The following is a 25969-nucleotide window of genomic DNA, read 5'->3' on the forward strand; positions in this document are numbered from 1 at the left end:
GTACAGTTCTTGAAGAAAATGTGAAGTGGTGCTTGCTAAGGAAAAATTCAGGAGACAATTTAATCCCAGAATGATAATTCTCCAAGCCACAAGTAAAACCATCCAACCACCATGTCTCAACGATGTTCTGATGCAGAGATATATGGCTTTGTTTATTCCGTTGCTAGGGTACTGTATTTGGTTGCTAGGGATAAAATTTGCACCCAGTAGTGATTATAGTTCAAGCCAAAAGCAAAACGGTTCAACCCCCATGTCTCTACGATGTTCTGATGCAGAGATAAAACGCCTTGTTTATTTGTTTGCTTTGGATCCTTGAGCATGATTGTCTTTATTTCTGTAAATAGTTTTTCGTGTCCATGGCTAACACAGTCTCACCCCATTTCGTCAATATTTGACGACACTTGACCATTCGTCAATATGTGACGCGGAGGGTATACCTTTCGTGTCATTTTTTGACGAACTGGGGACTTCAATACTATTACGTCCGTTGCATTCTCTTCTCCTATTTTCTTACCAATTTCGCGTCGGTTTAGGGTTAGATTACGCAAAATTAAACTGTGTACGCGAAATTAAACAGTGTACGTGAAATTAAACAGTTGTCACCTGGCGTTGGGGTTAGAAACAGTTGTCACCTGGCGTTGGGGTTAGAGTTAGGTTTGGGTAGGGATGTCATTATGTAAATCTAACCCTAAACCGACGCGAAATTGGTAAGAAAATAGGAGAAGAGAATGCAACGGACGTAATAGTATTGAAGTCCCCAGTTCGTCAAAAAATGACGCGAAAGGTATACCCTCCGCGTCACATATTGACGAATGGTCAAGTGTCGTCAAATATTGACGAAATGGGGTGACACTGGGTTGCCATGGCACGACTTTCTTTATCGTGGCATTTTATGTATTGTTTTCTAATATTTTTTTCTTATTTTCTTACCATTGTCGTTTGGGGTTATATTGTTAGAAAGTCTCCCCTTCCCATTCAAAAACTAACATTAGTTCTCCTAATAATGAGATACATATATGCACAAGCATTCATAGTATAAAGTCTGAATTGTGTTTAAAAAGAATAAGAAAGGATTTGGAATAAATGGTAACAAATAAACATATTGTTGAATTATTTTACTATCTGAGAAAAAAGAAACAACAATTTCCATGCAAAAGGTTTATAATTAAACAAATATATAATATATACTTAACAAATATACCACCTGACCATTCAGAATCAAGAATTTCACAAACCTGTCTAACAAAGAAAAAATTACAACATTCAATTTAAGTTTTATAGGTCCACCCTATTAATACAATAATTTACACTTAAAACACTTTACAATCATGTCAACACAGAATATCAAAACATAGATAAAAAATTCACAACTAAGGTATCTTAAGTAGGGAATAATGTACAGTATATGCAGCAGGTTGTTATTGCAGAAATAAGCCCTGACAGTGTGATCAGGACCTAACGCTTATTACTCGACTATTTGCCAAATAAGGTGAGGAACATAAAATATTGATTTGAAATATTTGATTTGCTCATTTAACAAAAGCAGACCTTACATGAGGAAAGCCTGTTTACTTTCGGTTTAAAGACAAGACTTTCAAATGTCAAAATCACATTATTTGGTTTAATTATTTGTAATAATGTCATATATGTTATTAAAAGACATTTTTCTATTACATTTTTGTGTAATATTAAACTGAACCTGTTAAAATGATTTGGAGCATCCAGGTCACCGTGTGTTTTAGTTTTGAGCAGTTGTTATCTGGGAATGACAAACCTGCAAATGTCGCAACTGGCCAATCAGAATCAAGCTTTCCAATGAGTGTAATGTTAAGTATCTCAAAATCGTGAGACCTTAAAATTCTTGCAATACAGATTTAAGACTAATGTCAATATTTGTTATTCTGAGTATGTAATAAAAATTTCACACTGTAGCGTTGCTGGGTTTATGTATAATAACTAGTTTTAATCGCTTTAAACAAATTTGTGCATCTTTGTGCATGCGTTCATAAGCTGCAGCGAAAAGCACAAAGCAAAGGGTATGTTATTTTGACTGCAGTGTTTTGTGGTTACATCTATTTCATGAGCAGAAACACGTTTTCTGGATGATTTACTTTCTACCTGACACATCATTTGCTGTGAAGGTGGTTAAATATGAATCAGCTGCTGTGTGTATGCAGATAGTGGCAAAAATAAAATATTATTTTAAATAGTATGTACTTTCCAAACATTAAAGATTATTAACGAATGCTCTCAGCATGTATTATTCAATTACATTTTATTTATATAGCGCTTTCACAATTGTTTATTGTTTTTAAAGCAGCTACATTAATAAAAGCAGGAGTAAACTGAAAAATTGGTGGACAACATAAGAAGCACAGCGGCTTTGATTAACCCATACTAGCGAACGTAGTATATAATGTATAGAAGAGAGTTCTAAGTTAAGCCAATGTAAGCTGACTCTCCTAGGAGAAAAAACTTCCTAGGAGAAAAAAACCCTGACTTAGTCAGAAAGAAAAAGTCCTAAGAAGAAATAAACCCCTTAAGAGAAAGCCAGACATAGCTGATTGTTTAGAGCAGGGGGGCCCAACCCTGCTTCTGGAGGGCTACCGTCCTGCAGACTTCAGTTCCAACCCAGCTCCAACACACCTGTCTGTTATTATCAAGCAACCCTGAACAACTTGATTAGCTGCTTCAGCTGTGTTTGATTGGGGTTGGAGCTAAAATCTGCGGGACAGTAGCCCTCCAGGAACAGGATTGGGCACCCCGGGTTTAGAGGATAAACTATTTTATAAAATGTTAAAGGCGCTCTAAGCGAATCTGTGAGACGTCACTTTTTGTTGATGTTTGAATTGTTTTCAAACAAACGGAGCGTAGCTAACTCCTCCCCCTCCCTTCCGTGCTTTCTTGAACGCGCCCAACCCCCACCCCCAAATCCTTCTTGTAGTTTATTGGCTGAAACACTTTGTTATGTTTCGTGGTGCTAGGTTTGGCCACTGTGTTTTTATTGCAGTTTGTGGAGCCTGGGCTGTCTACAGAGATCACGTTTTTTTACAGTTTGATCAGCGGACAGGCAGCAAGCAGATAGTGAGGAGATGTTTACTGTATGAAACAAAAAATGTTTTAATCTATATATATATATATATATAGATTAAACGGGGGTGGCCGGGGCCGGTGGTCGTTGGTCAGACTTTGGCTGGGCATCATGTTGAAGGAAGGCCTGTGAATCAGTGGTGTGATGAGCTTCATGGCAACAGGAACTGGATGTGTAAGTCTCACGGTTCTCAAAGAAAGAGAAACACAATCCTATTAGCATAGGGGGCACTCACATGTAATGCAAGTGTCATACAGTATTGTGGTTGAATATCTGCTTGGTTCTGGACAGGCTAACTATTGCAGCATAAGTACATTACCCAGATGAATTATGTGAATGCTTTGTTAATGAGATATGTCTCCAAATACTTAAAATAAAAAATACGTTCATCAAATACTTTCTCAGATCATTCAGAAATATTGCATTATTGGCTGAATCCATTTAACACCACTTCAGATATTCACGCATCACAAACAAATTTTACAATACTTTGTTGCCCTTTTTACACACGGCATATTTTTCAATATCCCGATATCGTTGTAAAAGAAATTGAGATTTTACAGATAATTGACTCATCAGACATTTATCTGGCATATGAACATGATTTTTAATACATTCTGGTGTTGGGGGAGCAAAGGGAGACATAAGCTAAACACGTAGCTAAATATACTGTATATAGTTTTTTTTTAATCATTATGTTTATGATAACATACCTGATAAATATGCAGGTCTTCATCTGTGAGGAAAAAATACATTTACCAAATGAAGAAATTCTCAAGGCACTGTTTAGGACCCCCACTAGGGGGTCCCATCATAATCAAAGCCTTTAGATTATGATGGGTTTACAATAAGGACAAAACTCATATTTAGATAATGAATGTGGGTTAAATTATACATAAATTAAAACTAAGTTTAAATATAATCTGTATATGCTGTGTGATAAATATTAAATAAGACCATCTTACAAATACCATCAGGGCGTACTCGGACTACTTCTCTGGTCTCCCCCTCGTTCTCCAAACATCTGTTTATTGCATATATAGTATATAAATTATTTTCATTAAAATAAAAACATTTCAGTGATGCTTAATAATAGAGCATTGTGTTAGCAGCGCAAAAGGATATGGGTCTAATTCTCAGAGAGCACACATACTAATAAAATGAAACGCCATGTAAGTTGCTATGGATAAAAGCATCTGTCAAATGCATAAATGAAAATATAAAGAATACTTTTTAACAGACCTTTCATTGAGGCATCCAAGACTTCCTATTAAAGAAGAAATAGTGTCAGCAGAACTCTTGTAGATAGCAAAAAAATGTTACAGGAAAGCTACTGTACCTTGCTTTTCAATCATTGTCAAAATTCCCAGTAACAGAATGATGAACAACAATACGATCAAAGACACTATGAGTATTCTGACCTCTCCAGTGCTACTGAACACCACAGGTGCATCTGTCAAAAATAAATCACACAATCAGAAAAATACTAGTTTGTGAAGTGATCTTAATTCTTCTGTTTTAGTATAGTTTAATATCTACATTCTATACATCAATTAAATATATAAATATAACTAAATCTAGTGGTACTTTATAGTAACTGAACACATAAACTATTTAAATTCAAGCTTTACTCATGATTCATTTTAGAATACAGTGTTAGGTTTTGTTTTGTTTGTCCTCTTCTATTTTTACCTGTTATGTGAAGGATGACTTCATTATTTCCATAGACCCACTTTTCCGGATACAAGTGTGTGTTCAACATCACAACACAACTGTATGTTCCAGCGTCATCCTTCCTGACCTTTCTGAGCGTGAATATTGCCATTGTCTCTTTTGGGTCCAAAATATTGACTATAGAGGTATTCGTTCCTTTTTTGATTAAAATCAAAAATCTGGTTCTGTTTGTGTTTAAAAACTTTGATGGTGTACAGGTGAACTCAGCATCACTTCCCTCTGGTACTTCAGACTCAAGTAAATGTATCTCAGCAGTCTTAGAGTCTGGGTAAAAATAAAGATCCTTTAGCTCAATGTATAATGTGCCAGTGCAAAACAAAACAATCATAAGAAAAAAAAACATATCATCATGAGAACTCCCTGTACAAAGTTCAAGGGTTTTTTTTACCATGAAGAGCTCCAGTGCTGATGGATTTGCAAATCCACTGGACGCAGTTTGAGTGCTCACATGCACACTTTGTGCAAGAGGAAAGATATGCGATTGCATTAAAGATATTTAAGGTGTGTGCACACTCTTTGAGCGAGAGCGGAGAGAAATTAATCTGCGCTTATAAAAGTGCACGTCCAGTTTTGTACAATCGTAAATTAAATTCTTAAGGAGAGGGATACACGCTAATATTACATTACGCCATCTACCCCTGTAAAACTAATCCCGTCCGAATAGGGCTTTAAAACACTTTTAACAGATACCATAATAAAGTTTATAAAATACAATCTGCATAAACAAGTTGACAGTAAAATGCATGTGTTTACTGCTGTAGTTAATACATTTCAAGTGTTTTTCTAGTTTTGGGTGTGTGTTTATCTTTTTAGTTAATCCTTCACACACCTGCTGCTTTTATTATTTTCAGTAGAAGCTACTCTATTTATGCCTTACTGCACTGAAATTACTGAATTATTATGCACTGAATTATTTTCTTAGTGTTTTTGTCTGGTTTTCAGTATGAATATTGTCTTGGTTACGTATGCAACCATTGTTCCCTGAAGGAAAGGAATGAAGACGTCACATCATGACTGACATATTGGGAACACGCTTTGCATCTTGTGAGAGGCTAACAGACGATTTTTGCAACATCATCCGTCAAGGCTGAGAAGGAGTACCAACTGGAGGAGTATTTATGGCACTAAATTTGCTCCATAATGGCAACACTGTGTAGCACCAGAATGGTGCTGCAAGCCAACCCACGAGCCGGTGCACAGTGTGTTTCACTGGTTTGAGCAGAGAATACGAACACTACAGAATCTAGTGAATGTGTTAGGTGTTGCCCAGCCAGCAGCTTTACCAATGTCTGTCAGCGAGGAACCATGAGCTAATGCCCAAGATGATACAACACTTCTGGTAGAGTGAGCCTTTAAATTAAAGGGGCATGGGGTGACCTGCATTTGATAAGCAAGGGCGATGGTGTCAACAATCCAGTGGGACATCCTCTGCTTGGTGACAGCTTTCCCTTTATGCTGACCACCATAACAGACAAAGAGCTGATCTGAGGTCCTGAAGCTTTGAGTTCGGTCCACGTACAACCACAGTGCGTGTACAGGACATAACAAAGCCATGGCTGGATCTGCCTCCTAAGGGGGAAACGCTTGCAAGCTCACCACCTGACACCTTGGGCATGTAGCCGGGCCGTGGTCTCAGTGTTATGCTGGAGTCAGCAGGCCCAAACTGAAGGCCAATGCAACCAGGAACAGAGTTTTCACTGAGAGAAACTTGACACTCATTGACTGCAAAGGGATTTAGCCATTGCGCACCCCTTAAACACCTAATAACCAGGTCGTGCTGACCCACTGACATACCGTTTATCGGAATATGCTGAGCTGATTTCGCAGCAATATCTACTTTAATGGTAGAGGGGGACAGCCTTCTTTCCAACCGATGCTGAAGATGAGAAAGCACAACGCTTATCAGGCATTCTCAGTAGATTTCTCATTGAGAAGAACATCACTCAATGAACAGGTCACATTTTACAATGTAAGCGTGTCTCTTGGACAGTGTTCACGTTGCAGCAATAGTGTTAGATACCACTTCCGGTAAATCACTCAGAACCTCCACTCCCTGTTTAGAGACCATACGTGGGGTTACACCGGTCGGGCATGGGTGCCACATTGTGCCCCCAGTATTTTTGTCTTGTTTTCAGTAAAAATATATAAAATTTCTTAAATTAAGATGCTTTTTCTTGATGAGCAAAATTACCCCAAAAAATAAGTCTAGTTTTTAGACCAAAAATATCACATTTAAGTGATTTTGTGCATAAAACAAGCAAAAAATCTGCCAATGGAATAAGCTAATTTTTCTTACATTTTTCTTGAATTTAGTGTTTAAGAAAAATGTTCAAGATTTTTTTGCTTACCCCAATGGTATCGTCTATACCATTCTTGGGGACGATGCATTGAAAAATGCTTTTGTGGATCAACATCTTGAATGGCACTCTGGAGACCTGGAGAAGAAAGGGGAATTCGTTCTTTTGTGGGTGCTGGCTGAGCAGGGGGAACGTTAACTGTAACCAAGGATCCCCACCTGGCCCTCCTTCGGTGGGGGGTGGTGTCATCACCATCTCCCGAAGAACGATCCCCTACATCTCCAGGTCGCACGTCTCAGGGCTACTTGGACCCTCATTTTCCACCTCGGAAAGCGGGCTGACAGGGCAGGGAAGACTGCTGACAGCCGGTTCCTCTCTTCTTCCAAAAAGTGGTCCGTGGGGTAGGAACAGGGGCAGCCACATCAGGGCGCCCTCTGTGAGAGGCAGACTGAGGTGTCGGCGTAGACGGACCCGGTGAAAGCTTCTTCAGACGCAGCATGATCTGAGCGATGGCCCTAGGCTGTTTTTGGGCAACCAAGAACTGTTGTGTGAGGTTCTCAAAGGTCTCGCACAACAGGCTGGCCTGGGAAACCGGAGCATTCAGGAGCTGGTTCTTGTCAACCTCTTTTATGTCCACCAGGCACAGCCAGAGATTGCATTCCTGGACCACCAAGGTGGACTAAACACATTAACTATTTAAAGTCAAGCTTTACTCGTGATTCATTTTAGAATACGGTGTCTGATTTTGTTTTGTTTGTCCTCTTCTATTGTTTACCTGTTATGTGAAGGTCGACATCATTATTTCCATAGACCAACTTTTCCGGATGAAAGATTGTGTTCAACATCACAACACAACTGTATGTTCCAGTGTCATCCTTCCTGACCTTTTTGAGCGTGAAAGTTGCCATTGTCTCCTTTGGGTCAAAAATATTAACTACAGAGACATTTGTTCCATTTTTTATTAAAATTGCCAAAATCAACTGTCTGGTCTGGGTTCTGTGTAAAGACTTTGATGGTGTACAGGTGAACTCAGCGTCACTTCCCTCTGGTACTTGAGACTCAAGTAAATGTATCTCAGCAGGAATTAAAGTCTTAGAATCTGAGTAAAAATAAAGATACTTTAGCTCAACGTATAATGTCTCAGTGCAATATAAAGTAATCATAAGAAAAAACATATCATGAAACTTATGTCATGTTTCATGGGTTACTGCAGAAAGGTAATTTATGTTATGTGCAGGGCTTGACATTAACACCCGCTCATCCGCCAATTGTGGGTAGATTTTGCCTTTGTCGGGTAAGACAGCCACTCCCACTAGCAGTGTTGTGCCTGAACAAGTTAATTGAACAAAAGTTCATGAACTCTTTCATAATTTGGGCGAACGTGAACTGAACGTACTGTATAACTGCCTGATGAACGTTACTGTGAACTCGTTCATTCTGGTGCTTGTGAACGGCACGCGCTCTCAGTTTAACGTCGTTCAATAGGGTGCCAGATTTCTATAGAGTCTTCCAAGCGAAAACCCGGCTAAAACACACTGTAAAAAGGCCCTAATATGTAGCGGAAAAAACACCCAATCTGGCAACACCAGCGTTTCACGGCTGCATGCGTCATCAAAACAACACTGACTCTGGACGCTGCTGAAATCCCTGCCGCGCCACGCACATAATTTAACATTAAATAACATCATATTTGTCCTAAACGGTTAACGATTAACATAGGCTGCTAACGCATATTCTGGATCTTGAAATAGACTCTGACTAAGCTCACGCTATTTAACATGCACATGCGGTGTGCAATACCTGCAAGTGGTCATACACGCCATGCCTCGCAGCACTTCTCGCCTGGTGTGCGATCCCCTTGAGGCACCCGGCTAGCCTTTCAAGGTATGTGCAAGCAAATACATAAATTAAAAGACAGTCAATGCTAATGTAAACCCTGGTTGGATAAGGATTTAAAGTTGGATATGAAGATAAAAATCTGACGCATTTAGCTTCAGTGTTAAAACTGATAAAATAATTGCTGTCTGTGGTTCTATATGGGCTATAATGACAATAATTTAAAAAAAATAATATGGGAAAAAAGTTCAAAACTTTGAAATATGAAAAATGAACTCAACTAGTTCATTTTAAAATTTGTGAATTGTGAACTGAAATAGTTCATGTAGAAAATGAACTTTCCCGTCACTAGCCACTTTGGCAGGTTGAATATAATTTTTTTATTGTAGTTTTCTTTAAAGCCATGGGAAATAATAAACAATGTGCAGTGCGAGGCTACGCTGCAAAAAAATGACTTTCTTACTTATTTTTTTGTCTAAAAATACCTAAAAATACTTTAAGATGTATCTACTTGATGAGCAAGAAAAAAGTCTGCACAGGCCGCTTGTCTCCATCTGAACCTCTGCTGGCCGTTGATCATGATGCTTAGAGTCAGAGGACGCACCAGCTGACTGGTTCCTTATTCCACCAAACACGTGGTGTACTTTCGAGCAGGATAAGAGAGAGCTTCTCAGTAGCAGATAGTCTGCCGGCTTGGTAAAAAAGCTGATTGGTAAAAAAATTTAAAAACAAAAACAAGCAAATGTTTCTTGAATTAAGTGTTTAAGGATAAAGTTCAAGATTTTTTTCTTACCACAGTGGCAGATTGTTTTTGCTTGTTTTAAGCACAAATTCACTTACAGTAAATGTTATGTTTTTGTCTAAAAACTAGACTTATTCTCTTAGATAATTTTGCTCATCAAGCAAATGTTTATTAATTTAAGACTTGTTAGTATTTTTGTCTTGTTTTCAGTACAAATATCTAAGTAAGAAAGTCATTTATTGCTGTGTAAACTGCATGTTTTTCATGCAGCTAAATATATGCTATGATCTGTATTAATACAAAGTATGTACCAGATAATATATGTAGTCTCAATTTGGGTGTCAATCTTTAAAAAGTAATTTTAGCATGCCAAGTTATTTTAGTCGTATACAATGTAATTTTCCAACAACAAAATTGTGGTCAGTGAAAATGCTGAGTGGCTAGTAAATTTGAAAAATGCTTAGGTTACTCACGTAACCCCGGTTCCCCGAAATAACGGGAACGAGCATTGCGTCAGTTGCTGACGCTATGGGGGAAACTCCCGTTTATGATTGAAGCCTATTGGTTAACATCTGTAAAAATTACAGACCTATGGTGTTCGAGCCCGCGAAAGGGGCGGGACTATGCCCTATAATAGTCCAGAAAAAGAGCGCCATGAACTCACTTGCATTCGACTGAAGCCCGTAGCCAAATGAAGCTCGCTGCGTAGGCGTTTGTAACACGGCCAGCTATGCAATGCTCATTCCCATTATTTCAGGGAACCGGGGTTCCGTGAGTAACCTAAGCGTTCCCTTTCAATATGGTTCACTTTGCATTGCGTCAGTTTGCTGACCCTATGGGGGGACATAATCCCATCACGCCGTGCATACACAACGGACTGAAGTGCCTTACCGGAGAGACACTGCATGTGGCCCTATATCCGGTGTATTCACAGCTTTAAAGTGTAAGCACCATATAAAATGTTAACACGCATACGGTGGGATTTTAAAGGCACCGGGAAGCATATAACATAGCACAAGACGGGGAGATCACTAAGCGCACCGCGGGTGTGCGAGATTTAATTAAGTTCAGCTCGGGGCGGGACCTTTGCTTAGTCAAAACAGAAGTGGTCTTATGAACAGAATGCCAAGATATTCAGCTTTCTTGGGACTCGTTAGGGGGGTACGTAAGCCCGCCTTAAATGAGATGCCACGCGTCTGACAGTGAGCGCGCTCTAGTGTTAAGCTCGCTTTCCGAGCGTCATAAAACGAATCTCATTGTGGCAGGTAGCAAACTCACTTGGAGGTTGATATTACCCTTAATTTCTCAGACTTTTGAAGCGGAGGTGTCTATGGATCTACTGATATAAACCAGCCATCTGGCCCAAAAACTTCATAAACCACTTGGCTGAAAGCCTTTTGAGAGGCCGTCCAGAGAGGGTGCGATTTAAAACGCTTGGAGCCATGAAAAGGTCTGAGGCTGCCATCTCTCTAGGAAGAGAAAATAATAGCCGTAAGACCGTGCTCGCTTGCACTGTCAGTACCGGCGGCGGAAAACTGAGGTGGGCTGCGAGCGAATTTCAGTGAGAAAGCGTCTGAATTATTGTTTACAATCCAGCCCGGTGTCCCGGGAATGGATCTCCAAACCTGGGTTTGACTGCGAGCATCGATACAATTATGGATGGGAGGCCGTGTGTGCGTATATACACCGCTTGCCGGTAAGGCAAAAAAGTGTTTCGAAACACCGTACAGCCGTGGAGTGTCAATTCACACTAAGGTATAGTAAGCACGGGAATTGCTCTTAGAGAGGAATTCAATACCATTCTCCACTACAGTGAGGTCGCATAACCGACAGTATTACAAGTGTTTGTTTCTGGATAAAGAGAGCACACAAAAATATTTCAGGGCAGTCCAGCCGAGGCCCGACTTAACCCTTTTTCTCCCAGACAGTCTGTTCTCTGCTGCCGACGCAGCTATGCTGCGAGTGAGACCAGAGCTGGCCGTTCAGGCGGTGACCAGAGCGGCTCACAGAGCAGAGCAGTTTGTCTAGGTGGTTTGATGTCAGACTTAACCCATCTATGCAGAGAGGAAGTCTGCGTGAGGCCCACGGTATTGCCGTTGATTAAAAGGGCAGAAAAACTGGGGTATATAAGAGATGTACCAATATTCAGCGCACTGATATAGGATGGGACTGAATAAAGGGAGGTGTTCGGGCCTCAGCATATTATTAAACAAATTCGTTCTGCCTCTGATTCCATCTAAGCCAAAGAGAAATGACAGGGCAAACAAACATTGTGAGCTTTACCGGAGTGAGACAGACCCAGGCCAGTTAGGCTCTATAATAAGTGTGTTCTTAGTGCTCCAATAAAGGCGTGTTCTCCCTATAGAGCAGACAAATGAGATTGCGCCGCTCGAGGTGGGGAGGGGCGTGAAGCTCTGTGATCGCTGAACACTTGATGGCTGCAGTAGAGGCAAGGAGCCCGTAAGACTGCGTGCTAACTCTAATAAGCCGCTGAAAGAGACCTTGCCGCTGAGGAGGGAGGAGCGAAGGACTCCGCGAGTGTAGAGCATGAGTGGCTGCGTTGTGACAGAGAACACGGGCCAATAAAAAACCCGCCCGTGTTTGCTTGTCTTATGCATCTATCTAGTTCCATGGCTTTGCCGCTTGTTCATCTCAACGAGAGAGGAACAGCAGAGGGGAGCATGTAACACAGATAGAACAGCCATGCATCGTATAAGCCGTCTCCACCCGGCGATGCACTCGGAGGGAAATTCATAGGAGCGTGCCAGCTCACCGAGCAACAGAAAGAGATCTCGCCGCTGAGTGTGGGAGGAGAGAGGTACTCTGCGAGTGTAAAGCATGAATGGCTGCGTTGTGACCGAACACAGGGGGGATCAGCCCTTGTCCAGTGGGCTTGTCTATGCATCTATCTTAGTCTCACGGCTTGCCATTTGCTCGTCTCAGCGAGAGAAGAACAGCAGGGGGAGCACGTAACATAGATAGAACAACCGTGCAGATGAGAGCAGTCTTGGCGTGGGAGGTCCCAGACTGGCGACGGACTCGGAGGGAAATTCATAGAGGCAGAGAGGCTCACTCGAGCCGCTGTGCTGGACGCTATTACAACAGCGCCTTGCTTTTAGCTTATAGCTTTATATTAAAAATATTGATCTTACCGGACGGCCGCAGGGGAGACCTCTTCATGCATGTGTCCACTCCACAGGGCTCATACCACGGCAAGCGTAGGCTTTTTTCGGTTCTCAGCCGAAAAGCGGCAGGGGAAGACACTAGGCCTGGATTCCGCTATCTTCGGTTCTCAGCCGGAAAGCAGCAGGGGAAGACACTAGGCCTGGATTCCGCTGCAGGGCTTGTGTCGATGACAAGTAAGGCTTCTTCTTCTTCGGAGCAGCTGAAGGAGAAGGCAAATGAGTTCATGGCGCTCTTTTCCGGACTATTGTAGGGCATAGTCCCGCCCCTTTCGCGGGCTCGAACGCATAGGTGTGTAATTTTTACAGACATTAACCAATAGGCTTCAATCGCGGAGTGAACAGGAGTTTTCCCCCAGTAGCGTCAGCAACTGACGCAATGCGAAGTGAACCATATTAAAAGGGAACCACTGGCCACTGTGGCTGGTGAGCAAAAAAGTTAAAATGTCAAGCCCTGGTTATGCACTATGAAGGGTCATAATAGTGTATGTGTCCAAAGAACGAAACATTGACAAATATAAGTGTCATATCTCACCGGTCACATTTATGAAGATGTGGTTATCGCCATATTCCATCACTTCAGTTGTTTTTAAACAATCTTCTGAGAACACACAGCTATAATTTCCTGTCTTGTTCTTTTCTATATGCTGTATTCTAAAGACTGTGTCTTCGTGATTGCATTGTTTTTTCATATCTATAGCTTTCCCGTTTTGACACAGATATAAATAAACACTTTTTGTTGTATAACCAAACGTGCTGCAAGTAACCTCAAGGTTATCGCCTTCTGTAATCTCTCTGGATATACTATAAATCTTTGCTTTTTGGATGTTTTGACCTGTTAGTTAGAAAAATATACATTCAAAATCTGCAAATAGTCCCATATGTACAGAATTATTTGCTCTTGTACATTTAATGTATTCAAACGTACCTTGAGTCTGAAGGAACAGCTTCAGTGAGATGCCTGAAAATATTAATTATTATTATTATTATCAAACACCTCCAACATACTGATGTAAAAATTAATATATACTTTTTAAGAAGTTTCAGTAACACTTACACACGAGCAGAAACACAGCAACCATTTCAGTTTCTGGGGAAGTTTTGTTTGACTGTAACAGTACAGATTTAGTTATAAGAATCCAAATTGTTGTTACAGCTTCATTGCTCTGAACAAAGTGATTCAGTGATCACACTAAAGAATCTAGAAGAGTTACACTGTGAATGCGGAAACACTGCAGCACAATTCAGTATTATTAACATTTTGAATTTATTGTTATATTTAGCCTGGACAATATAAATTCATTTGGTAACACTTGCCTACACATATGGCAAAAAATATATTTTAAAATATATTTCAAAATATACAAAAAATATATATATATTTTTTGGAATATTTTTACAAAATATATTTTTCACAGATTTTTTTTTGGCTGTTTTTGTATATTTTGAAATATTTTGTAAAGTAAATAAATTGTAGCATTAAAAAATACATTTAGCCCTCCATGTATTTCAATCCAAGTAAACAAATTCAAGTTACATTGTAAGAAAAACTTTGTTACGAACTTGAAAACATAAAGGTTACAAATAAATATATTTTTATATTTTATATTTTACTTCAAATAAATTAACTTGTATAAACTAAAAATATATTTTCTAATTCAAAAATATATTCAATTGAGCATTACTTTCTACAAAATGTATTTAGCATATTTAAAATATATAATTTGGCCAGGGAAATGTAAAAAAGTTTTTTTTGTTGTTGTTGTATAGGTATAGTAAGTAGCACTTTAGTAAAGTATCAAATTTATCCTATCCACATACAAATAGTTCATTATGTAAAAAAGAATGTGTTATGTACTTAATTATGTAAGTGTGCATACTGTAATGTGCAATCAGTCATTTTTTTATTCCTTCAGTGCTGAACTGTTTAAAAAAAGAGTTTAAGTCTGCCATACTCACATATGTAGAGATACTGGACGTCTGAACTTGAATAGTTTAACCTCCAGTCTAACAAACTGTTCAATGTCAATCAGCTTGGGTTAGTCAAGCACACTGGTTTCAAACTTTCTCTTAGGCATTATGAAAGCAGATGCAGGTTTTTCTTAAACCATCCTGTTTGTATTTAGTGTGCTATATCAAGTCATTACGTATGTAGTGACGCCTGGCCCCTTGTTGCCATCCATGGTGCTCTCTGTCTCTATTTTTTTTCCAGTTTGTTGGTGTCACAGTTAGTCCGTGTCATGTTTTGTGTCTGTTCTAATTATTATCACCTGGACATTCATTAATTAATTACCTGATTCATCCCACCTGTTTGTTATCACTTAGTCTGTGTATTTATACCTCTGTTTGTGCAACACTCACTGCCGGATCATTGTTGTTACTACCACGTCTGTACCTGTTCCTCGTTTTACGTTCCTATGTTCCTTACCTGCCTGTTATTTATACTCTCGTGTTTTGTTTCTCGTTTTATCATTAAATGTTACCATGTCTTGTAAACTGCGCAATTGTGTCCTTACTCCTGTTACCAGTCATGACAGAATGATCCGGCCATTCAAGGACGCAGCAAGTTCAAGGAGGAGAGCTTCCCCTGAAATTTTTTTCGAGGGGGAGTAGTGGACATCGGGATCTGCGTTCTTCAAGGTCCCGATGCCCCTTAGAGCTGACCGTGAGGGAATGCTCGGAACTCCAGGACGGGCTCAAGCGAGCGGTCTCCACGCCCGATTTAGTGGTTGCCACGACACATGGGCCTGTTCCTGTGAGGGTCGAATCAGTGCAGTTGGTTGCCCTGCTGGTCGAGTCGTCTGGTCTGGTTCCTGGGGGGTCCACTGCCGTGCTCGACTCGGGGCTCGGAACGGACGCCACACCCGATTATTTCCCGGGGTGGTCGCCATCGTGTGTGACCCCGTTTCCCCGAGATGGTGGGAGTCGACTTCCGGGGGGATTGGATCCCCGTCGGTTCCCAGGAGGGTCGAGTCGTCTGCCTCGGTTCCCGAGATGGCCGCTCCGGTCTTTCCGGCTTTGTCCCGGCTTCCTGCCCTGCCGGTTTCACTCCGGCTCCCTGCGCTGCCGGGTTCGCCCCTGCTTCCTGCCCTGCCGCCTTTGCCCTGGCTTCCGCCGTGGTCTCCAAGCCCTCCGTCCCTCCACCCAGACTCACCCTCCCGGACTTTTGTTTATGTTTGGGTGGTTGTGTCTGGAAGCCACTCTTTGAGGGGGGGTACTGTCACGGTTAGTCCGTGTCATGTTTTGTGTCTGTTCTAATTATTATCACCTGGACATTCATTAATTACCTGATTCATCCCACCTGTTTGTTATCACTTAGTCTGTGTATTTATACCTCTGTTTGTGCAACACTCACTGCCCGGATCATTGTTGTTACTACCTCGTCTGTACCTGTTCCTTGTTTTACATTCTGTGTTCCTTACCTGCCTGTTATTAATTTCTCAAGTTTTGTTTCTCGTTTTATCATTAAATGTTACCATGTCTTGTGAACTGCGCAATTGTGTTCTTACTCCTGTTACCAGTCATGACAGTTGGCTTATGCTATGCACATATATATTTTTCAACTCAGGCTAACTCATCATATGTTGTTTCTTTCAATGGATAGAGGTGTTTGGATTTTGTTCGTATTTCAGGTTATGCAGAAATGTAGATAGAGGTCATTTTAATGAGCATGTGTAGATATTTTTGGTAATGGAAATGTGCATATACTTTATACAAAGTCCCAAACATATATTACATTACATGCATTTCTATACCTTCCCTATCCGACATAACTCATTATATTTGCTGTGTGACACAAATGCTCACTGGTGTATTGCTTTTGGCAGCAAATCTGCAGTTCTACGCATGCAGGGCGATGCTTATGTTTTGCACATGTACGCAATGCATGTCAAATCTTTAGCAATAAAATAATTGTTTGTGCGTTGTTGACTTGTTGTGAACCTTTATAAAACTTCATTTCAGGTCAAGTCAGTTCAATCACCAATAAAACCAGAGATGACTTTCATCAAAAACTTTCCTTCCCAAAAGTAATACTTTATATTATATAATATTTAGCATGCTGTGAACAATGTGGAATGTGCATGTGTGTTTTAAAATAACTGGTAGATCATTTAAGATTATTCAGTAATTATTCTGGCCATTTTATCATCAAATATCAAAAAAGTGACAGCTAGGGACCATTTTTGGACAGTTCTCGTGCCTTTTGCTTATACAGTTGTTTAGTTTGGTAAGATGAAACAGATCATACCATATCAGGAAGATGTCTGCCAGTTGATTTTACTTTTTGGTGATCAATAAAAGGCATGTGTGATTTATTATCTGACCAGCCCATTGATTTATTTACAGGTATCTTGACACTGATTTGGTCAAAACATCAGTCCATGTTGTTTTCCTACTCATTTGTTCTGCCCTTAATGAAAATTAACCATGGTTTTACTACAGTTAAAAAAAAACATGGTTACTGTAGTAAAACCATGGTAACCACAAAATAACCATGGTTTTGACAACTATGGTTTTCAAAAATCATAGTTAAACCATGGTTAGTGTAGTAAAACCACAGTTTTGCTGATAGTAATCAATACACCAAAAAAACATGGTTACTACACTTTTACCACAATAAAACCATGGTTAATTTTCGCAAGGGTGTTTCCAGGCACCATTTAAACATCATTGAAACGCACACATGCAAACAAGACCCGAAACCAACCACTGTCTCTCTAAAAAGTGGAAGCACAAACTACAAAAGACCAACAATAACATACTTTATTAATTTAGCACCCCTAAAGCTTAAGTCTAAAGTCTCATGTTAGAAAGACAGGTTGTTAGCAACATGCCTGAAGTCTTTGAGCGGTGATGTTACAATATAATAAATAGTGTATAATGACATGTTTACTATGCTAGCAATATACACAGCAAGTATCCTCATAAACTGAACAGCTAAAAAACATACCAAATGGTAGTTTTTCATAGATTAAGACTGCCAACAGTTTTTTTTGTTACATTGGGGTTCGGGACTGGGGTAGGTTAGGGGAATAAAATATACAGTTTGTACAGTATAAAATGCATTACATCTACACCAATGTGTGTGTGTGAGTGTGTAAAAGGCAAAACAGAAAAGCAGGCAACGGGTACGCCGTGGCCCTTAATATATTTAGCACAATTGTGTGCAGTCAATGCAGTGTGCTAAAATGGGGCAATTTTCGGGAGAAAAAGGAAAAAGAAGACAAGAAGGGAAACACATGCAATAGCAAGGTCATGATATACTGCTAAGTGGACTTTTATCATCATTCTCAATTCAGCAGGTTGCAAACATGTTTCTTTTCGGAGATGCACCTCCAGAAATACTCACAACCACATGAGCAATAAGACGTGTTATGCAAACGTCTCTACTTCTGAAGATGCATCACATATTAAATATATCTGGCTGTGGGTTAAAACCACACCAGACGCTCACTGCTAATTGGAGTGTGGACCTGTCAAATAAAAAACACACGGTGAGAAACGCTAGACTGAAACCAAGGAAATTATTTAAAGAGGTAAGAGGTATTAATAATTTTCTATGTCTTATTTGTGTTTCTAGTATATGTAGTAATGGGGTGAACACTTTACCAGTGATATAAATGATATATGAAGTATCCGGAAATTTACAGTTTCATACTTCAGTGGATGTAGAATCAAGAATCACCCAAATCTTGCAAATATTACAAAACGTGTAATAAAAAAACATTAAGTTTGTTAGTAAAAACTACAATTCCTTTGTTTTGGTCAAGCATTTCCAAACTTAATCTTCTAACTTAAAGGGATAGTTCGGGCAAAAATGATATTAAACTCATGATTTACTCACCCTCAAGTCGTTCGAGATGCATATGGCAATCATTCTTCGGACAAACACATTTTTTTAAGTTATTTTAGAACATGTTTTAGATCTTTCAGTGGATATAAAGTGAGGTTATGGGGTCCACACCCGTCAAGTCCAAATAAAGTGCATGAATCCTTTACAAAATTCATCCATCCGGCTCCGGAGGGATAAACGAAGGCCTTCTGCAGGTATTCCGTGCGGTTTTGTCGTAAAAATACACATATTTAAAATGTTATCATTTAAAATAACTGGCTTCCGGTAACAGTACATCCGCATTCACAGGAGATGGATGCCGGCATATGACGTATGACGCAGCATACGAAAGGTGGTGACGTAGAACGTCCGCGACAGCGCAGCCAGAGAGCAGAGCTAAACAAAACTCCATTCAGGATTTCCGTGGTTTAGTTGTATTGAAGCTTTGTAATAGGCTTAAAATGGTTCGAGCCTGCATCTACCCTGGATGCCTAAACTTATTTAAAACTGTAAGGTTACGCGCCCGGTCGTCAAAGGAAGATGCAGCAGTAACATTTCATAGATTCCCAGTATATGTTTCGGAGCGATTGCAGTTATGGCTGCTCGCTATTGGTTGGGATATAAATACACCAAAAGAAAAACTTGTGCGATATAGGATGTGCAGTGAACATTTCAGCCCAGAAGACTACGAGGAGAAGATTGGAAATAAAAAACGACTTTTGAAATCGTCAGCCGTGCCCGTCCCTGTGTTACTTCTCCCGCAAAATCCGGTATGGGGTAACACTTTATTTTACGGTGTCTTTGTTACTTACTGTAGGGTATATTGTATTGTGTATTGATCGTTATGCTACATGTATGTGATAATGTATATGAAGCAGGATGTAATATAAGTCCAGATAGTCTTGTATCACACTGTAGGGTCTTATTCCACGACAACAACGGCAACAATCAGTACATTACAGTTAAGAAACATTAAATATTGATTTTACACATTTCATTATCTCATTTATTTAAAGTTTTTACATAAGACAAGACGTTAAAATGTCATGGACACAATTTTTTGTAATATAAATATTTCCATTTTTATTTATAATCATGTGTGATCTATTGTTGTAGGAATCTCAAGGGGATCCTGTTGTTGCTACTCAATCAAGTCTCTGTTACACTACACAAAAAGATCAGGAAACAGATGTCCTTGGTGTATCAACTTTTTCTGAAGGTTTTCCACTCTCAACTCCAGTCAAACATAGCAGCAAAGAAGATAATGAAGGAATTGTGGCCGGACTCGAGTTAATGCTTAAAAGTCCTGAATCAATTCCAAGTAGGACAGGTCCATCAACTTCTGGGACATACATTGCCTTTCCTCCAATACGTTTCTGTCAGCCAGTAAGTACTCCTATGTGTTTCGTCATGCAATGTGTAGCTCGGTTGTCGTGTTGTTTGGATTATGTTGTTTAACTGTTGTTTACATAACTACTTTTATTTAAATTACTTCTACTTTAAGCTCTATTTATTTTATGAATTGTTTTAGGAAACACCAAGGGATTCTGCTGTGCAGGCTCAGACAAGTTTGTTTTTCACATCAACAGAAAAGGATCAGGAAAAAGTTGTCCTGGATGTGTCATCACTAGAGGGTGTTCCACAGTCAACTCCAGTTAAACACAGCAGCAAATACGACAATCTTATGGCTGGACTCAAGTTCACGCTTAGAAGTCCAGAATCCTTTTACAGTCGGACAGGTCCATCTACATCTGGGACACATATTGCCTTACCCCCCATAAGTTCATATCAATCAGTAAGTACTCACAAAAAGGATTTTATCGTTCAATTTTATTACAAGCTATGATATTTGTTATGCGTACATATCTAAAAATTATCTTTAAATTACCCGAAAAATGTATCATTGCGTGAAATATAATAATGTGTGAATTAACACAATTAATAGTTTTATAATTAAACATGATTACATTTTTTATATTTCATGTAAAATCAGACATCACAGACTGAACCACAATCTGAAGACTGTGATTTAGATATCAGCATGCTTTAAATAGATTGTCCATCAGACAAGGACTTAAGTTTTGTTCATGCCAGCTCGACAACATCAACTACAACCACAGAGGAAGAAAGAGAAAATGAGAAGTGGAAGGAAAGAAAATGGATTGTAAATGAATCAAACATGATGAAGATGTTCAGAAGATGTCAAGATTGTGGAGCACTAATTATTGACACCAAGAAAAAAGCCTCGGGGAGCCTTTTCGAAGTGCTGTGGGAATGTGAGAACAAGCATCAGGGCCATTGGAGTTCATGCGAAGATGTTCGGGAAATGCCCCTAAATAATCTTCCGGTTTCTGCAAGTGTACTATTTAGTGGTGCAACTTATGCCAGCCTTGCTGATTGGGCTGCACTGCTGAACTTACAGGTGCCAAAGAAAACCGCTTTCTATTCTATGCAGTCGTCATACCTCAGTCCAGCAGTTAATGCCACTTACAATCAAAAACAAGATACGATTTTAAACTGACTTACTAGTTGAAAATGCATTACACACTGAGGTGCATTTATCAGGGGATGGGAGATCAGACAGGCAATTGAAACACCTTACTTACAATAATAAGAAACTACTGATAAACTAAATGTTTACTGTTTCATCTTATGTCGTACCTGTTACAGCCCAGGGTTTTCTGCAAAATACAACACGTACAGTCTTATGGATGACACAACGGATAAAATCGCACACTTTGAGTTGGTGCAGGTGAGTGTGCATGTTAGGATCCAGACTGGGATGGGTATTTTTCCCTTATGGCAAGAACAACACACTAGGGAAGAACCTTACGGTTTCCTTTTCCAAGTTTTTCCCCCTTTAGCATCCATTCAAGCACAACTCTGAATGCTACCAGACGCAGTTGACTGTAAAAAAATGCAACTTGGGAATAAAATAGATTGGCCGCTCATGTAATATCATATTACTTACTAAAAACTACACTTACTCCACCGTTAGTCTGCCCCCGGGTCCTTCAGGCCTTGGACGACGTCTCCAGTTTATGCGAGGTAAACGGAAGATAACTTCAAGAACACTCTGGCACAACAAAGGCGGAAAGCCAGTATCTTCTGTAATGAAGCTGGACGAGGTCATCTCAACAGCGGTATCAATTGCTTCCAAAGGTGGCATTTCAGTGTTCCATTCAAGGCAGCAAACACTCTCGACCTCTGTTGCCATGGCCTCGCATCTTCTGCATGAGCACCACCACGTCTCTCCGACTCTTTGTCTATTCGCAGTTGTTACTTGTGCCACTGCTAATGCAGCCTCCTCCATATTCCTGAGTTCTTCATCGCTGTATTCAGGTTCAAACAAATACGGCTGTGTAAAAAACTCAATATCTTCTTCTCTAATATCAAAATCATCGGCCATTTTCGATGAAATGCACGTTTGTTAGATCGCGGAAATCCTGAATGGAGTTTTGTTTAGCTCTGCTCTCTGGCTGCGCTGTGCGGACGTTCTACGTCACCACATTTCGTACGCTGCGTCATACGCCGGCATCCATCTCCTGTGAAAGCGCGTGTACCGTTACCGGAAGCCAGTTATTATTAATGATAACTTTTTAAATATGTGTATTTTTACGACAAAACCGCACGGATTACCTGCAGAAGGCCTTTGTTTATCCCTCCGGAGCCGGATGGATGAATTTTGTAAAGGATTCATGCACTTTATTTGGACTTGACGGGTGTGGACCCCATAACCTCACATTATATCCACTGAAAGATCTAAAACATTTTCTAAAATAACTTAAAATGTGTTCGTCTGAAGAATGATTGCCATATGCATCTCGAACGACTTGAGAGTGAGTAAATCATGGGTTTAATATAATTTTTGCCCGAACTATCCCTTTAATAAAATCATTTTATATACAATTTGTAAGTACAGTAGTGTTTGATATTAGTTATCATATATGTACATAAATACCTGTAATTTACCCTAACTTGCTTGTAAATACTAAATACTTTTATTGTAGATTTATTTGTAAATACAATAATGATTTTTGTTAGTTACAGTATACCTACACTATAAGTATGTATCTGTTATTACCCAGTACTTATCTAGAGTTACATAATAATTATCAAGTATGTACCATTGGTAAGTACAGTAATGATACCAATTAATTACCATGTAGATACCTAAAAGTAAGTACCACACATTTGTCGGTAAGTACAACTCATTTACCATATATGTACAAGATAAGTACACGTACTGTAAAATAAAGTGCTACCGATTTAGTTTACATCTTAAAAAAAATCTCATAATATGACCCCTTTAAATTTACACACAGAGAACTACACATCATCCATTTGCTTCCACATGAAGACTACTGAAAGCATCACCAGTCAAGGGAATTTGCCCTTTTAGCTGCACACTTTAAAAAACATGATCTCACGGCAAGTCGTGTTAAAGTCACAAACATTTTAATTAATTTATTCATGTCATGGCACGACTTTTTTTGGGGGGGTTATTTTATGTATTGTTTTTTTTTTACATTATTCCCCCTATTTTTAAATGATTGTCACTTGGGGTTGGGGTTAGATTTGAGGTTTGGTTTAGGATGTACTTTTATGTATTGGTTTCTACATGTTTTTCTTCAGCTTTTAAAACTATTCTCGCCTGGAGTTGGGGTTAGAGTTGGGGTTTAGGTTAGGATGTCTAAAAATGTAACAGAAGTGATTCTAAACCCAACCCCAAGCGACAATGATAAGTTCACTAGTTCGCCTGCGCATTCAGGTCTTAATGATTAATGGTAAACAAACTTGGCTTGTTGAACTTGAAAAGAGCTCTGTACCTGAGCTCTGAACCTTCAGAGAGTGACCCTGAGGCTTGGGCCGAGCCCCAAGTTCAACCCCCTGCAACAGAACTGCAAAGAGGAAGAAAGAGAGAGTGAAGAAGGAGATGGGGAGGAGGAGGGATGCCGGAAAAGAATGTAGCTGGACACAAAGGTCTGGAGGCTGCCTTAGAGGGCCGGCCCTGGGCATTGGCGGAATAGGCAAATGCTAAGGGCGCCGCACACCACTTGGGGCGCCCATGCGCCCAAATTATTATTTTATTATTATTTATGTATATATAAATTTAACTTAAAATATTTAATTTTGTACAAGAAAACAGCTCTTACGAATTACTAGAGCATATTGTGATGTCTCGGGAGATTGTGCTTATTAGTTAAATAGCTCTGTGGCTGCACTGAAGCGGCAGTTTAAAATATAAACCCAGAATTCAGCGAATGTCAAGAACAAGAAAACAGAAACAACAATCAGACCGAGACGCGGGATTTACATAACGTTACACAGACCATGTTTAAAGAGCACCTATTATGGGATACACGTTTTTAAACATACTTTTGTGTGTAAGTGTGCATTAGTACATGCTAACGATATTCAAAAAGTACATACCTCAAAGAAAACGATGACGCGAGTTATCGTCTCTAACGTTCGAGGACTACAAAAAACACTCGGATTGTAGGCAACAGTTTACTTCCTGGGATTAGTGACGTAGATAAGACCAACATTATCATAGTTCAGCCCTCTCTGCTTTGCTTGGGTACGCCCTCAAAGACGGGGGTGGGGAGCGCCGAGTCAGAAGAGAGCTAAAATGGCGGAGGTTGGGAGTCCCTGCATTGACTCTGTTTGCAAACTCTTGTTTCATTGTTTAAGCGATTAAATCTCTCGAGTAGACGCTGTCTCTTTAGATGCGAGGGAAAAATAGCACTTTATGGACTTCCACAGAGGACATCATGTTTAATACGGTTCCGGAAAAATCCAGTCAGAAGTTGTTCACGGAGTTTTCACAATAACTGCTTCTCATGAACCGAAGCTGGATTTGCGGGACGTCTCCTCTTGAAAGTTGGATTACTGTGCACTTCTGGATCACAGGCTGTAAGTATTCACGTTTATTATTTGCCTTTTACTGTACATTACGTAACCGGTAACCGGAGATTAACATAATGTGCGTGTAGAGCTAAGCTTGCAAGCTAATTGTTTTGTGTTGTAATACTGTATTTCATAAACAACGTACCATATTTACACACGTGTATGTTGAATTATGCAGACTATCGTTTTTTTTATCGATGTTGGTTTAGACATGTTTACAAACTTGCTAAGTTGCTAAGCTAAATACAAATACAAATGCCAGCTAAACTGTTACCAGTAAAATTTGTTCTCATGATCAAACTCAAGAAACTCTAAGTACAGATGATTTGTTTAAAGTTATATGTATTTTACTGTTGTATTTACTTGAAGCTTTCTTAGATTTTGAAACGAAGTAAACACGTAATGTGTGTTGCTAATGTTGGGCCATGTAATATGTAATACATTAACGTTTTAATGAATAGTCTAACGAGTTATAGTCGTTGTACTCTATTGTTATAATATGTCTTTTTGACTGAATACATGTTTGTTTTATTTCTCTATATCCTAGATTCGCAGCTGGACACATCCTTCTACACTGTATGCAAACATGCAACATCATAACACACAGTACAAGGAGTCAAACTGGCATATGAGGAGCAAAGGTGTGTAACACACATGATGTATTTAGCTAGTGAAACCACTACCAGTCTTAAATGTATAACTGATGATGACAAAGTTTTTTTTCTCTGCATAATAATAGGAACCCAGGCAGTAGCATCGTTTCACAATGTTTCCATCACCATCATCAGTGGATGCCTTTGCCGTCTGTAGCCTGAGATTTCAGATTTCCAGCAAAAAAAAATTGATTTTCTCATTTATTGGAATGCTGTGCAGGTATTTAAGTATTTTAGTAACTGTGTTAAATAAAGTAGTATTTACTTTTACAATAAATTAATTGCTTGTTTATATTTTACAGGTATTTGTACCTTGCAGCCATCCATTACAATGTCACCAAGCCGTAACAAAAGCAGGAGAGGGAAAGTACAAGGCTATGTTCCCAAAACACACAAGTGACATACCGTAAGCAGTAATGTTTTATTTCAAATACATTCATAATTAAAAACTTAATGTATGAAGCAGGGAAATAAATGATCAAAACAAAAGATTTATTGACTGCAATATTTCTACAGTTATGTGGAGGATGTGATCAGGCTTGTGTTTGATGAGGTATTTGAAGATAAGCTGAAGGAAACCCTGATTCCAATGGACCTGGCATCACAGTTTGAGAGACCTTCAAAGGAGGACGTGATTGCATGCCATCTTCAGTGCAGGGGTCGTCGAAAGCCAAAATTGTGACCGATCTGA

The 25969-nt window shown here is 39.5% G+C and overlaps 1 protein-coding gene and 1 long non-coding RNA gene across 3 annotated transcripts; one reads left to right on the forward strand and one right to left on the reverse strand.

The window, feature by feature from the left end:
• Positions 1-2946: 2946 nt before the first annotated feature.
• Positions 2947-14957, reverse strand: LOC135746477 (uncharacterized). Of its 2 annotated transcripts, none has more exons than XM_065265134.2 (11): positions 14842-14957; positions 13940-13991; positions 13811-13843; positions 13418-13717; positions 7898-8221; positions 4784-5089; positions 4431-4544; positions 4334-4358; positions 4063-4115; positions 3805-3827; positions 2947-3280 (listed from the first exon to the last, which is right to left on the reverse strand). In XM_065265134.2, exons 2-11 carry the CDS (start codon positions 13962-13964, stop codon positions 3149-3151), a joined length of 1335 nt encoding a protein of 444 aa, XP_065121206.2. In that variant the 5' UTR covers positions 13965-13991; positions 14842-14957; the 3' UTR covers positions 2947-3148. The 2 variants fall into 2 exon arrangements, with proteins under 2 accessions (XP_065121206.2, XP_065121207.2); XM_065265135.2 differs by having other exon boundaries at positions 4057-4115.
• A 9118-nt stretch (positions 14958-24075) lies between these two features.
• On the forward strand, positions 24076-25935 carry LOC135746418 (uncharacterized). Its single transcript, XR_010531545.2, has 4 exons — positions 24076-25266; positions 25365-25498; positions 25581-25684; positions 25795-25935. It is a non-coding gene; the product is annotated as an uncharacterized lncRNA (long non-coding RNA).
• Positions 25936-25969: the final 34 nt, after the last annotated feature.

This window comes from Paramisgurnus dabryanus, chromosome 9, assembly GCF_030506205.2.
Source record: "Paramisgurnus dabryanus chromosome 9, PD_genome_1.1, whole genome shotgun sequence".
In the NCBI taxonomy this organism is placed as follows: domain Eukaryota; kingdom Metazoa; phylum Chordata; class Actinopteri; order Cypriniformes; family Cobitidae; genus Paramisgurnus; species Paramisgurnus dabryanus.

Coding starts and splice junctions, on each gene's coding strand:
- LOC135746477 (XM_065265135.2), bottom strand. CDS start 13,964: ATGGTTGCTGTGTTTCTGCTCGTGT. Junction 8,222..13,417: donor CATCTTCATAAATGTGACCG/GTGAGATATGAC, acceptor ATTTTTACTCAG/ATTCTAAGACTTTAATTCCT. Junction 4,545..4,783: donor AGTCATCCTTCACATAACAG/GTAAAAATAGAA, acceptor TATTTTTGACAG/ATGCACCTGTGGTGTTCAGT.